We start from the raw sequence: 14,493 nt of genomic DNA, 5'->3' as shown, positions 1-14,493 counted from the left end.
ATAAAGTGCCATTCTTATCACATCATATCGAAGATTCATGCCATCAGTAGGACTTCGCACTGCTGATGTTGACCTCGATCACTTGGTTTGAGATGTTGTTAGGTTAGAATCACAGTTTCACTTTTTCCTGAGGACCATCAAAGCCTTTTCCTGAAGATTTCAAGGACACATTCATTACTGCTATAAGGAAGCTAACCGGGACTGATCTTTTGTTATTTCTTGATTGGTGGTAGTATAAAGTTTCTATAAGTTTCTAACTACTTACACAAAAATAATTTCAATGGTGACAAAAACATCTTATCTTTTCCATGTGTCGTAGGCGGGAATGAGATCCCGAAACCAGGGTGGCGACAGTTCATCCAACGGGCACATCTCCTGCCCCAAGCCCTCCATCATCAGTGATGCTGGTAAAAGCCTCTCAGAGGATGCGAAAGAGAAGATCAAATCCAACAGAAAGGAGGAGGATGTCGTGGCCTCAGGAACTGTCAAACGACACCAAAAACCATGTGGAGAAAGCGAACGGAAGAACAAGAAATCCTTGGAGTTATCCAAAGAAGACCTCATCCAGCTGCTCAGCATCATGGAAGGGGAGCTGCAGGTAGAGTGGAATGTTCTCAGCTATCGCGTTTCTAGTCTCAAGGCTATAAAATAAGAGACTATGAACCTGTCTCCCTCACTGGATTGGGAACTCCATGCGGAAAGGGGCTGTTTTTCTTATTCCTTTCTAAATCCATCGTGCCTGGCACAAGTTTGCACTGAATAAATATTTGTTGAATGAATGAAAAAATGAATAGATGCTGATTCCAACTTCAAGCTTCTCTAGGAGCAGAAAATTTATGATATGATTTTGGTAATAATTTAGCACAGGCCCCTGTATCTAGCAGTAAGTAATCGATGAGGTTATCTAATTTAGCCATTGGCTGTGACTGAAAACCGCAGAAAAGTCATGATTATTAAAAGTCAGAGTTAAGGTCAATTGTTACTTTTGTTTTTTGCAGAAGGTGGAGTAAAAGAGAGATATAGAGATAGAGGGAAAGAGCGAGGGAGAGAGAATGAGAGGGAAAGAGAAAGAAGGCTTTGTTAAAACCAGACTTGCTCTTTTCTTGTTTTTTCATAACTTTCAGCTTTACTTTTCAACAATATCATAGGAGTTGAGATGCACACAGATAAGCACAGCATTGCATTGTGAAGAACCTAATACTTTCACAGAGCATTTTCAAGCATATTATCTCATTCAATCTCAATAAAAGTGTGGGTATCATCTGTATTTTATAATGAGGAAACTGAGGCCCAGAAAGACTAAGCATTTGTTCAGATCTCACGTTAGGCGTCCTGATTCTCGGTCTAGTGCTTTTTCCACTGGCCACCATCACCAACCTTCTCAAGCTGCCATGAGCCAGGTTCCGCATTACGTGTATGTTTTTAGGGATCCAGGAGAGAGTTGGAATTCTTCTGAGTTTCTGAGCCCCGGGCAGTTGTATTTCTGGAAGTGGGAAAAGAAAAACTTTTTCTTTTTGGAGGAGAGGCCGACTTACAAGTGGAGTTGTTGTTTTCCATTTTGTTTTTATTAGGTTCTCAGCTTGCACAAGCTTCTAGGGGAAGACTAACAATTGCATGAGGTGAAACCTCTGTTAGCTCACTGCTGCTGTTAGCATTAGAGAGATTACTTGCAACCGACCCTACACTTTTGTTGGCTAGCCTGACCTGTTGCTGTTCTCGTCTGTGTGCATACATATAAGGAAACGCTTGGGTAAAGAGAAATAGAAAACACATGAAACTCAAATTAAAAAAACGAACAAACCTTTGAGCTTACCATTTACGGGCTGAGAAAAATCACATTTCATTTCATAGCAAAAGATGACATTTTCCAGAGTGCCATCATTGCTAAAATTAGCTTTGCTACTCACAGAAATGTGGTTAATCTTTTGTCTGTTGATATTTATTGTGCAGGGAGGTAGAATATATTACTCCAGCTTTTTAAGCTGCCCCAGCCAACAGCTGTTGACCTGAGTGGAAGGTCTAAATGTCGCCTTTGAGATCGTCACACAGCAATGTCATCAGATCACTTCTTTCCAGCCATGGTGGCTTGCATGAAGCCCACGGCTCTTCCAGACTGTAATTTCTGTAGCCAGCTGTTATATCATAGTGTATTCTGGAAGGTATTAAAGGTTCATGTGACTTTTATGTTCATGGTGTTGCCGGATAGAGTTCCAGAGCCTAAGCATGAAAATATAAGCCCCACACACCCAGGACATTAAAGAAATTAGCCAGAAGACTCCAAAGAAATGCATTTTGCTTTCCATTAAGCTTTATGAATACAGGACACCTCACCTTACACAGTGGATGTATTCCTGAGGAGCACTAACTAACTAAAAACTGTAAGATATTTGGGGGTGAGGCAGTGATGGAAAAGAGAAATTAACGACCTGGTATTTTAATGAATTGCGTGTGAATTCATTTGCAAAGCAAATAACTGATCCCTATGTATTTGTATGCACATACATATACCTGTAAGTATATGTACTTATCAATGCAAATTTTGCAATATTAAATTTTTTAAAAAGAGTGCTGTAGACATATGTTTTTATAGCAGACACTTGTCCTTTATTAGCGCTGTCATATGAGAGGTAAGTGTGTTGTAGGTAAGAGTGGGAATCAGTTGGCATTAGCAAATGTGCGTGGGCTGGTGAAAATGTGCCAGGTTTGCCAGGCTAGAGATGAGGAAGAAAAATCTGTCTAAAGATCTAGTGCTGAGAGGAGAGGCAGGAATATGCCTTGTGAGATAAGGTAGCCCAGCTGAGGCCTGTACGCCGTTCAGCTTGACGTGGACGAGCATTAAGTGAGCTGTCTCCCAGGCCTCCAAAGGTGGTCTCCCTTTGTGGGAGTGGCTCTATGTGACACAGATGCCTTATTCCAGAGGTGGCGCTCTACGGTTCTACAAAAGATTGGGTCAGACAGACATCTTTTTTTTGAAATTGCTTTTTCTTCAGCTATTTTATTGAAACCATAAAGGTTTATAACACTGTATAATTTCAGGTGTATATTATTATTTATAATTTCTGCATAGACTGTACTGTGCTCACCACCAGTACTCTAATTTTTGTCCTTCACCGTATAAATGTGCCCCTTTACCCGTCTCGCCCACCCCCAGCCCCCATCCCCTCTGGTAACCACTAATCTGTTCTCTTGGTCCACATGTTTGTGTATCTTCCATATATGAGCAAAATCATGTAGTATTTGTCTTTCTCTGGCTGGCTTATTTCGCTTAACATCATACCCTCAAGGTCCATCCATGTTGTTGCAAGTGGGACGATTTTATCTTTTTTTTATCTTTTTTTATGGCTGAGTAGTATTCCATCGTGTGTATATATATATATATACACCACATCTTCTCTATCCATTCATCCTTAGAAGGGCACTTGAGTTTCTTCCACATCTTGGCTATTGTGAATAATGCTGCAATGAACAAAGGGGTGCATAAATCTCTTTGTATTGTTAATTTCAAGATCTTTGGATAAATACCCAGCAGTGGGACAGCTGGATTGTATGATATTTCTATTTTCAATTTTTTGAGAAATCTCCGTACTGTTTTCCATAGTGACTGCACCAATTTGCATTCCAACCAGCAGTGTATGAGAGTTCCCTTTTCTCCAACATCTGTTATTTTTCGTCTTGGTAATTATAGCCATTCTGACAGGTGTAAGGTGATATCTAAATGTAGTTTTGATTTGCATCTCCCTAATAATTAGTGATATTGAACATCTTTTCATATGCCTGTTGGCCATCTATATATTGCCTTTGGAGAAATGTCTGTTCATGTACTCTGCCTGTGTTCTGAGTGATTTGTTTGTTTTGTTGTTGTTGAGTTGTCTGAGTTCTTTATATATTTTGGAAATTAACTCCTTGTCAGATATATGATTTGCAAATATTTTCTCCCATCTGTAGGTTGTCTTTTCATTTTGTTCATGGATTCCTTTGCCTTGCAGAAGCTTTTTAATCTAATGTAGTCCCACTTATTTTATTCTTTTATTTCCCTTGCTTGAGTAGACATGGTATTTGAAAACATGCTGCTAAGATGAATGTCAAAGAGTGTGCTGCCTATATTTTCTTCTAGGAGTTTTATGGGTTCAGGTCTTACATTCAAGTCTTTAATCTATTTTGAATTAATTTTTGTGTATGGTGCAAGATAATGGTCTACTTTCATTCTTTTGCATGTGGCTCTCCAGTTTTCCCCACACCACTTATTGAAGAGACTTTCTTTTCTTCCTTGTATGTTTTTGGCTCCTTTGTCAAAGATTAACTGGCCATAGATGTGTGGTTTTATTTCTGGGCTTTTAATTCTGTTCCATTGATCTATGCATCTGTTTTTGTGCCAGTACCATGCTGTTTTGATTACTATAGCTTTGTAGTATATTTTGAAGTCAAGGATTTTGATGTCTCCAGCTTTGTTCTTTTTTTCTCAGGATTGCTTTGGCTATTTGAGGTCTTTTGTTGTTCCATGTAAATTTTAAGATTCTTTGTTCTATTTCTGTAAAGAATGTTATTGGGATTCTGATTGGGATTGCATTGAATCTGTAGATTGCTTTAGGTAATATGGACAATTTAACTATATTTATTCTTCCAATCCATGAGCGTGGAATGTCTTTCCATTTCTTTAGATCTTCTTCAATTTCTTTCAATAATGTCTTATAGTTTTCAGTGTATAGGTCTTTCACCTCCTTGGTTGAATTTATTCCTAGATATTTTATTCTTTTTGTTGCGATTATAAATAGGATTGTATTCTTGACTTCTCTTTCTGCTGGTTTGTCTTTGTTGTATAGAAATGCAACTGATTTTTTTAGCTTGATTTTGTACCCTTCAACTTTGCTGTAGTTGTTGATTATTTCTAATAGTTTTCTGGTGGATTCTTTAGAGTTTCCTATATATAGAATTGTGTCATCTGCAAACAGCAAGAGTTTCATTTCTTCCTTTCCAAATTGTTGGGTTCCTTTTATTTCTTTTTCTTGCCTAATTGCTATGGCAAAAATGTCCAGTATTATGTTGAATAGGAGTGGTGAGAGTGGACACCCTTGTCTTGTTTCTGTTTTCACAGGGATGGCTTTTAGTTTTTCACCATTACATATGATGTTGGCTGTGGCTTTGTCATATATGGCCTTTATTATGTTGAGATACTTTCCTTCTATCCCCATTTTCTTGAGATTTTTATCATAAATCAATGCTGAATCTTGTCAAATACTTCCTCTGCATCTATTGAGATGATTATGTGGTTTTTATTCCTCATTTTGTTGATGTGGTGTATCACATTGATTGATTTGCAGATGTTGAACCATCCCTGTGTCTCTAGTACGAATCCCACTTGATCATGGAGTATGATCCTTTTAATGTATTGCTGTATTTGGTTTGCCAATATTTTGTTCAAACAGGCATCTTTGAGGTGGCTTATCTACCTCCTTTATATTACAAATGTGAAACTGATATTCACACAAACTTTGTGACTTGCCCAAGGTTGCACGGCAATTTAGTTACATTTGCTCTATACCCAACACTGTCTCTCAGTACAATGTCCCTCCCATTTTATCATTTACTCTCTGGGGATGTTCAAGGGTGGGCTCCAGGATCTTTATATTTATTCTTTGTCTTCAGAATTTCTTTCAAGTAAACTCCCATTGTGAACTCTGGGACTAAAGCCATTTTGTGATAAGATGAGAGTTTTTAAGTAAGAGAAATTGAGTACTATTTCTTTCACATCAAGAAGGTTGAATATGATCTGAGCCTTGAAGTTCGCTGTGATCTGGATAGTGAGAAAACGGGAGAAGGCAGGGGTGCCACGTGGCCATAGGCTAGGTGCTATACAGATTTGGAGGTCTTCGTACTCACTACTCTAGGAGGATTATGCCCTGGAGTTGTGTGACAGCTTAGGTTTTGGGGGACTGGAACTACTGGTCAAAAGAAGTAGGGTGACACACAGAGAAAAGGGCTTCTAATGATATTAGGGAGATAAGACTGAGATCAAGTCTGCCTTTAGGAGAAGTACCCTGGAAGTGACTTGGGGAGGAGGAGATGGGGGGTCACTCAAGCTTTTGAGGTTAATTTTCTCTTTCTCTGACTCCCTTTTGATCTCTGTCATTCTCTCCAACTCCATATCCAGAGTTTTAGACGCTATAGACTGTTCTGTGTGTTTTCTGGTACCAGTGGCTTGCCACCTTTGAAACCTGTTGTGTGATCTTTGGGAATTGATCAAACCAACATTATAAATAGCATGACCTTTATTGTTAGCATTGGCTCTTTGAAAAATTTGCAAATTGCTGTTGTGTTTGCCAGTCCAGGTATTCAGTGAACCCTTAAAATACACCTTTAATGGACGTATTTGAGAAATGGAGTTGCCCTTCCCTGGGATTTTTGCATTCTAAGGAATCTTGTCTAGAATTGGTGATGTCATGCCCCTTGTCTTGGAGAGGGGCATCTTCCAGACTTTTCAAGCCACACCTCAGCAGATGCAGGCCTGCTGTTTCAGCACAGTGACTGGCCAGCATAGAAGGAGCTGGAATGGTTTCCATTATTGCACTTCTGTCACTGACTGCTTCCAATAACAAGTACTTTCTAATAAATTGGAACATTTTTACTCTCTGGGTGAAAAACTGGTTACATATTTCCCAGACTAAACTGAAAATAATGAAATAGTACACCCAGACCATCATTTGGGCACCGTGATTAATTTCCCCTTGTATTTGTCCAAAAATAGCACTTTAAGAAGCCAGTCAACTTGGCTGTACTAAAAACGACAAAAGTTCAAAGGAAATGGTACTCACATCAAAAAGCCATAATACAGAAAACTTGGCAGAAGGATATTCTTGTAAAATGACTCAAAAACAGGATACAAATTAATTGTTTTTCTTGATGCAAAAAAAGGTAGGTATTTTTTTTTATAGTAGATTCCCTTGAGGTATCCACTTGAATACAGTTTAGAAAAACCAATCTCAAATTGTGTTTCATCATTTTCCCCTTTGTCATTAGAGTTAGTTCTCTTCTCCCTGTGTGTAAGGAGGCTTAGAGAAAACCACATAATGTAACTAGATAATGCACCCCCATACGATTTGGCTTTGATGTTCTCCAGGCTAAGTCAGAGACAGAGTCATGGACACATTGAGAAATCTTTGTCCTGAGTGACTGGCAGAAAAAAGTGGTGTATTTCAAGATAATTTACAAAATAGTTAATATGCCTGTGGGTTGTTATAATTTTCCTCTATTCTGTCCTTTTGAGGTTCCTAGCCATCTTCTTTAATATTGTTCACTAGTTTCTCTTTACCTCTGCACCACCTACTGTGGGTGAACTCTCTGTCTGCTCTTCTTTCTCACCAAGAGAGCTCATTCATTCTTAGGGCATTAATTAACCAATTCTAAATTGATTGATCCTACAATATTTAAGAAACACTGCTGTGCTAGAGGTCTGAAGAATGCAAAGATGAATACTACTACTACTTGTTTCTCTTCTACTGTGCGCCAAGCATGGTTTTAGGCACTGCGTATCACAGCTGTCATGAAGAAAGAGCTCATGACCCGGTGGAATAGATGAGGGTGTACAGGAATGAATATTCTATAGGGTAATTGCAATGCAAAGTATAGGAGTACAAAGGAGGAAAAGATTATGAAAATCTCGGGAGATGAGTGATAGCTTCACTGAAGAATTGGACATTGAAGAACTGATAGGTTTGGACAGGAGGAGAAGAGCATAGGGACCGGCCTGATAAGATTAAAACACAGGGTGGGAAAGTGTGAGTCACACTCATCAGTGAATAGTCTTGCTTCAGTGGAGAACTGTTTGGTGGAGGTAAAACTGCACCTCCATTTGGAAATGACAAATATGACATCCGAAAAACAATAGTCAGAGGGTGTGAGGATCCCAGGGGACTGGAGTGATGCGGAAGCCAAGGGAGTCAAGACTGTCAAGAAGAAGAGGAAGTTGCATCAGTCAAATCAGCAGAAAGTTCGATTGAAGGGTTTTCTCTGGGTTTGTGAATCTGGAGATCATTGCGAACATTTGCCAGAGCAGTTTCAGTGAGTTTAAGCCTATTTTCAGTGGGTTGAGAAGTGAAAGGAAGTTAAAGAAATAGAGTAACATGTTCTGTTGAAAAATCCAGGAATTTAAAAATCTTTTTTTTTTTTTTTTCTAAGAGTTAATCAGATTTTCTGGTTCTTTTGGACACAGCCAAAGAAGTCAAATTTCCCTTTTCTTCAGCATAGCAGTAAATTACTTGCCTGGCACAGAGTATGTCCTTAGAACACATTTATTGACCTCCTCCTTTGAAATTACCATGTTGCCTTCCTCTACTTTTGGGTTTTAAGTGAAACATGGGATTGTTAAAAAGCAAAAGGCTAAAACAGTGTGTCTTGAATGCCAGTCCTATGGGGAAGTGGTGAAGAGTCCAAAAGGTTGGTAGTCAACCCTATTAGTGTTGACTCTGGGCCTCAGTTTACTTCCCATCTGTATGATGGCTATACCTCCTACCTTCTGGGGTTGTTGTGACTACTACACTTAGCCAATATAGATGTTATTGGAGAACTTAGGATAAGAAAGGAAGAGAAAGACAGGAGAGTAGCTGAAGGGAAACTTAGGTCAAGGGAGGGTTTTTAATGATGAAAGAGACTTTAGTGTGTTTATGGGCTAAGGGGTTATACGGCCAGAAAGGAGCAAGGTCAAGGATATAGGAAACAGCAAGGATTTTTCAGGAATCAGAGTTTTGGAGGAGGCAAGAGAGGGGGAATCAATTGTAGGGTTTGGGGCTGGCCTTGGGTTTGCCCTTGAAAAGGAGGGAGACCCTTCATCTTCTGTGACAGAGGGAAGGAGAAAGAATAGGTGGGGATGAAGAGAACATTTATAGCAGAGGGTGGGCAGTGATGGAGATCTCCCTAAAAGCCTCAGATTTCTCAGCAAAGAAGAGGCAAAGCTATGTTCTGCTGAATATGAGAAGACCTGGGCCAAGTGGTAGTCTTAAGGATGATTTATGTACATGCCGTCTGTTGCTGAGGGGAATGTTACAGGAAGGTGACCTTGGACAAATAGGAGCATTAATGAGTGGAGTCTAGGATTCAGCCAGCAGAGACCATGTGTTTGTGGTGGCACCAGTCTATTTAGAAGCCTGAGTGTAAGAGGGGAGATATATATATTTGATTTTTTGTATTTGAGTTCATAATAGTTTACGTCATTGTGAAATTTATTGACCTCCTCCTTTGAAATTACCATGTTGCCTTCCTCTATTTTCGGGTTTTAAGTGAAACATAGGATTATTAAAAAGCAAAAGGCTAAAACAGGGTGTCTTGAATGCCAGTCCTATGGGGAAGTGGTGAAGAGTCCAACAGGTTGGTAGTCAACCTTAGTAGTGTGGTGACAGACAAAAAACACTGAACAACTGAAATTTCACAATGATGATTTTGTGTTTTTTTATGGCTGTGTAGTATTCCATTGTGTATATATACCACGTCTTCTTTATCCAACCATCAGTCATGGGCACTTGGATTGTTTCCATGTCTTGGCTATTGTGAATAGTGCTGCAATGAACATAGGGGTGCATGTGTTACTTTGGGTTGTTGATTTCAAGTTGTTTGGGTAGATACCAGTAGTGGGATAGATGGGTCATATGGTATTTCTATTTTTAGTTTTTTGAGGAATCTCCATACTGTTTTCCATAGTGGCTGCACCAGTTTGCATTCCCACCAGCAGTGTATGAGGGCTCCAAAAGGGAAGATATATTTTAAAGCACTGGATGTAGGACTGCAGTTGTCCGAGTGGGTGCAGCAGAAGGCATGAAGTGAAGGACAGTGGAGTGTGTTGGTGAGACAGTGCCCAGCAAGGAAAAGATATTGGGAGGCATGAGCAGGTCAATGGGAGGATGGGCATGAAAGGGCTTGAAAGACTGGAAGTTGGGCAATTTGCACTTAAATTTTCTGTGTGGTGGAGTTTTAACCAATGCAAGGTCTTGGGTGTGGTGCTGGGAGTGGAAGCGAAGGCAATTGGAATTAATGAGGTCAAGGAATGGTAAAGTTAGGAAAGTGGCTAAATCTCCTACATGAATATTGAAACCTTCTGGGATGATGGTAGGATTTGGAGTGGAGAGCATGTCTGAATCATTTAAAAAATATGAAGGTTGTGGACCAGAAGATCAGCAGATAACTGCTGCCAGACTCCTTTCTATGAAGTGTTTCTCTGATCATGTCATGCTGTTGCTTAGGAATTTACAAGAGGTCTCTAGACCCTATCAGATTAAATCTAAATTGCTCAGACTGGTCTGCAAAAGCTGTTTATTAACAGGCTCCCCCTTAGCTATTAAAGCTCATCTTTAGTGTTCCCTAATGTGACCATTCCTATCCAATCAGACAGTCTCTACATTCTTCCCCAACTCTGACACATACACTCACACATGCAGTCTCAAACACTATCACAATCCCAGTGGTTTATTTAACGTTTCTTTATTTTTCCTTCACCTTAAGAGAACTTACAAGACAGAAATTGGGGCTCCTTAGGAAAATTCAGAGCATGTATTTGTCCTTGTTCTAACCCATACTTGCCTCATGTACTAGTCAACATTTCTTTTTCCTTTTTCTTATTAAAGACTTTATTTTTTTTTAGAGCAGTTTTAGGATCACAGCAAAATTGAGAGGAAGATACAGAGATATCCCGTATATCCTTTGCCCCTACACATGCACAGCCTCCCCATTATCAGCGTCCCCCACCAGAGTGGGACATTTGTGACCACTGATGAATCTACATTGACACATCATAATCATGCAAGGCCCGCAGTTTACCTTAGGGTTCACTCTTGGTGTCATACATTCTATGGGTTTGGACAAATGTATAATAAGATGTATCTACCACTGTAGCATCACACAGAGTATTGTCACTGATCTAAAAATCCTCTGTGCTCCGCCCATTTATCTCTCCCCCAACCACCATAATATTTCTTTTAGAGACCACTGAAGGCATACCTCCTCTGTGAAGTCTTTTCTAATTGCTTGCCTCCCAAAACACTGTCTTTCACCCATCCTGAAATCCTACATTATTTTGCTATAAGTGTAAACCATAGCATCCCATACATACACATTTCCCAAGTGTTTTAGGTACTTACTTACACCTGTTGCCTGCAACAAGCTGAGAGGAGGGGTTGTGTCTTCTGCTTCTTTCATACACTTCTCTGTACCTAGAAAAGGGCTAGGCGCATCATTGTTAGTCTATTGGCAACTGATAATTAATCTCGGAATGTGCTAATATTTATATACCCTATAAGGCAGTCATAAGATTAGTTTTTTAATGTCTGCAAAAGTCTTTGAACTATAAAGAGAAAGTATATGTATCATAGTATATATAATGTTATTGAATTAACAGTAATGGTCCCAAATATTTACAATGATATTCCTACTATAATACTATGATTCTACTTTTCTGTCATGTTTAACAAGAGATGTCATAAATCCATTGTGGATGGTGACAATCAGTTCAGATGGAATTACTGCGTGCAACCTAGCACAACAGGCTTATCCTACAGGGGTATCATTTATCACATTTTTCTTTAGAGATGGCTTTTCTTTTCCCATTCCATTTTCACACGTTGAGGCCTCCCATGGAATCTCTGTACTTCTAAAGAATGAGGCTTTTAATTACTCTGTATGGCTTTTTAAATTGATGACTCACCTGTGCTTAATATGCTCCATCTTTAGAATCTTGGGCTGAGGTCATCCTAAGCGAGGCTGCCCAGTGAAACCTCACACCACCAAAATGGTCAGCCTGCTGAGGATGGTATGTCTTTGCTAAGTTTAGGAGGCAGCAAAGAGACAGGTTACTTTCTGATTAAAATCATGACAGATCTGATTCTCTGTTGAATACAATGCTTCAGAATCTCAGGGGTCCAGTAGTATCGTCAGTATTTTGGCAAAGAGTTTTGGTGTCTGGTTTTCATTGTTCAGGCGAAATAGTTTTAGTGCTCTTAATAGAATCAGAAGGTTGGCCTCACTGCAGAGAAGTGAGAATAAAATACTCATTGGCACTATAGAGGAGAAGGTTGGTTTTATTAAGAAATGTAAAAAATATATATTGATAAAGAAAATGTCCCATAAAATAAATCTTTTTATTATTTTATGAAACTCTGGACATGAGAAAATACTACATGGGGGTATTATGTGAAAGATGGAGAGTTCCCCCCTTAATGGCTGTGGCCTGGTCCTTTCTCAGTGAAAATGGTCTCTATTACTTTACTAAACAATACTGTATCTAAAGATCCAACTTACCTGTGTAAATATTTCTCAATTATTTAGACATATGTTCTTGTTACATGGAGCCATTTTTTTGAAGTCTAAATATTTGTTTTTTTCTTGAGGTAACATTGGTTTATAACATTGTATAAATTTCAGGTGTACATTGTTATATTTTGATTTCTGTGTAGACTACATCATGTGCACCACCCAGAGTAATTGCCATCTGTCGCCATACACATCTGCCCTGTCACCCTTTTTGCTCTCCTCCCTCCCTCCTTCCCCTCGGGTAACCACATGGAGCCATTTATAAGTAAAATTAGAGTTTATACAGATTACTATTATGATAAATGTATGTTAAATGGAGTAGAACTTGTGGTATGATGAATTAGTGATTCTAGAAGGACTTCCCGGAGAGATGTCAGGTAGAACACTGCCAGGTCTGAAGCTCAGGGGAGAGGTGAGATCTAGGCCTGTGTGTCCAAAAGAACTTTCTATGAAGGAAATGTTCTATATCTGCTGTCCTGTGTGGTGGCCGCTAGCCACATGTGGCTTGTGAGCATTTGAAATATGGCTAAAAGGCTGAAGAACTGAACTTTAAATTTTATTTAATGATAACTAATTTAAATTTAAATAGCCACATGTGGCTTGTGGCTGCTGTATAAACAGCACGGATACAAAGAAACAAACACAGAACTCATCGGAAGAGACTGTAGTTGATGCCAAGAGATAGAGAGTAAAAGGAGAAAGTCAAGTCCAAAGAGAACACCTGTGGTTACAGGTGGGAGAAAGAAAAGAACTGGCCCAAGAGGAAGAGAGGACCTGGTTAAAAGGAAAGGAAGACAGATCAGAACCGTGATGGGTCATGGATGCAGGGAGGAGAGAATTTCGGGAAGAGGACATTTGTAGTTTCAGTGCTGCTGCAAAGCTGGAGGAGGAAAATCGAGAACAGGCCGTTTATTGAGCTGCCATTTAAAAGGTGAAGTTTCAAAGGATTGGTGAGTTGACATCAGATTGCTGGTGTCTAGAAGTGCTTGGCCAAACTTCACTTTTGAGGAGTTTATGGATAGACCAAGATGGTGGGGCTGGATCTAAGGGGACAGAGGGGCTAGGGGCAGGTTTTGTATGTGTGTGTTTTGGAAGGGGACACGTAAACAGGTTTATAGGTGGAGAGACGGACTTCTCTCATAAGTCCCAGCTGCTCTCATCCCTTCATCCCCCACAGACGCTTTGATCTTCTCTTTTTCTTAGGAGACCGAGGTCTTCTCAGCTTTTCCTCATCCCCCAAATCTCCATTCCTTGCCTTCCCTTTCTCCCCTTCCCACTTCACTAAGGTGGAGGATCCTTTTCTATCAAGATTAGTCCTGTTGACCTGATCCTGCCGCCTGCCCAGACTACCTCACACCCCTCTTTACCCATCCCTCCCCTGACCCCGAGTCGCCTTCTCTCCTGCTCCTCCCAGCTCTCCCAGGCTCTTTATCATCAGCTTCTCGGGGCCTGGAAACTTTCCACACAGAGGAGCTAGACTGATCAAAGTTCCTGGGGTTCTTTAGACATGGGATTATTGTCAGCAAGGTCTCTAGCTCCCAGGGAATCTGGACTTGAAATATTTAGGACCCCTTTTTTCTATTCTTCTCCTGACTACATGCCTACGCCCCTTCTCTCCCTTCGCCCTATTCAGGTGCCTATATCCTCACAAAGGTAAATTCATCTCCACCATTTTCTGTATTTTTTGACTATTTTTAACAAAATTTCTACTTGTCCTTGTCTGTCTTTTTAAGAATTATTTTAAATTACAAACTCCTAGAGGACAGACTCTGTCTATGAGGCACTTAAGAGATGCTTTTTGAAAATTACTTTGTAGTTCTGATTGGATAATATAAAGGGTCTTTTTTTTTTAAAGTGGATTACCATTTAAATTTTTTCTAAAAGTGTTGCATGTTAAATGCAGAGGTTGGCTTTGGCAGAAGCTTCATCACGGTGACTAATACGTAAGTGACTATGAGTGAGGATGCTCCAAGGAAACAGCAGGTGATGGCCAACATTCTGTTTTTTTTCTACCTGTCACAGTACTTACTCCCGCATCACTTTGTGTATTTTCTCACTGGATGTGTTAGGCCAATATCAGTGGCAGAACTGTCTCTCACCCCCCAGGGACCAGATGGTACCCTGCTCTGAAGACACCGTCATCATGATCTCTCTATTGCTGGGTGAAATGATAGGATGTCTGGAATTTCCTTCAAAATGCTCCAG

At 39.8% G+C, this 14,493-nt stretch overlaps 1 protein-coding gene across 8 annotated transcripts in view; it reads left to right on the top strand.

Annotated features, from left to right (window-relative positions):
* Nucleotides 1-14,493, top strand: part of FILIP1 (filamin A interacting protein 1) — a 221,663-nt gene that overhangs the window by 105,718 nt on the left and 101,452 nt on the right. For all 8 annotated transcript variants that reach the window (XM_070558962.1, XM_070558958.1, XM_070558963.1 and 5 more), the window contains exon 2: nucleotides 320-598. In XM_070558962.1, coding sequence (XP_070415063.1) covers nucleotides 320-598 — 279 coding nt within the window. The remainder of the gene's footprint in view (nucleotides 1-319; nucleotides 599-14,493) is intronic.

This window comes from Equus przewalskii, chromosome 9 (assembly GCF_037783145.1).
Source record: "Equus przewalskii isolate Varuska chromosome 9, EquPr2, whole genome shotgun sequence".
Classification (NCBI taxonomy): domain Eukaryota; kingdom Metazoa; phylum Chordata; class Mammalia; order Perissodactyla; family Equidae; genus Equus; species Equus przewalskii.
The sequence above is the reverse complement of the archived record's forward strand: the minus strand, read 5'-3'. Positions and strand labels throughout refer to the sequence as shown.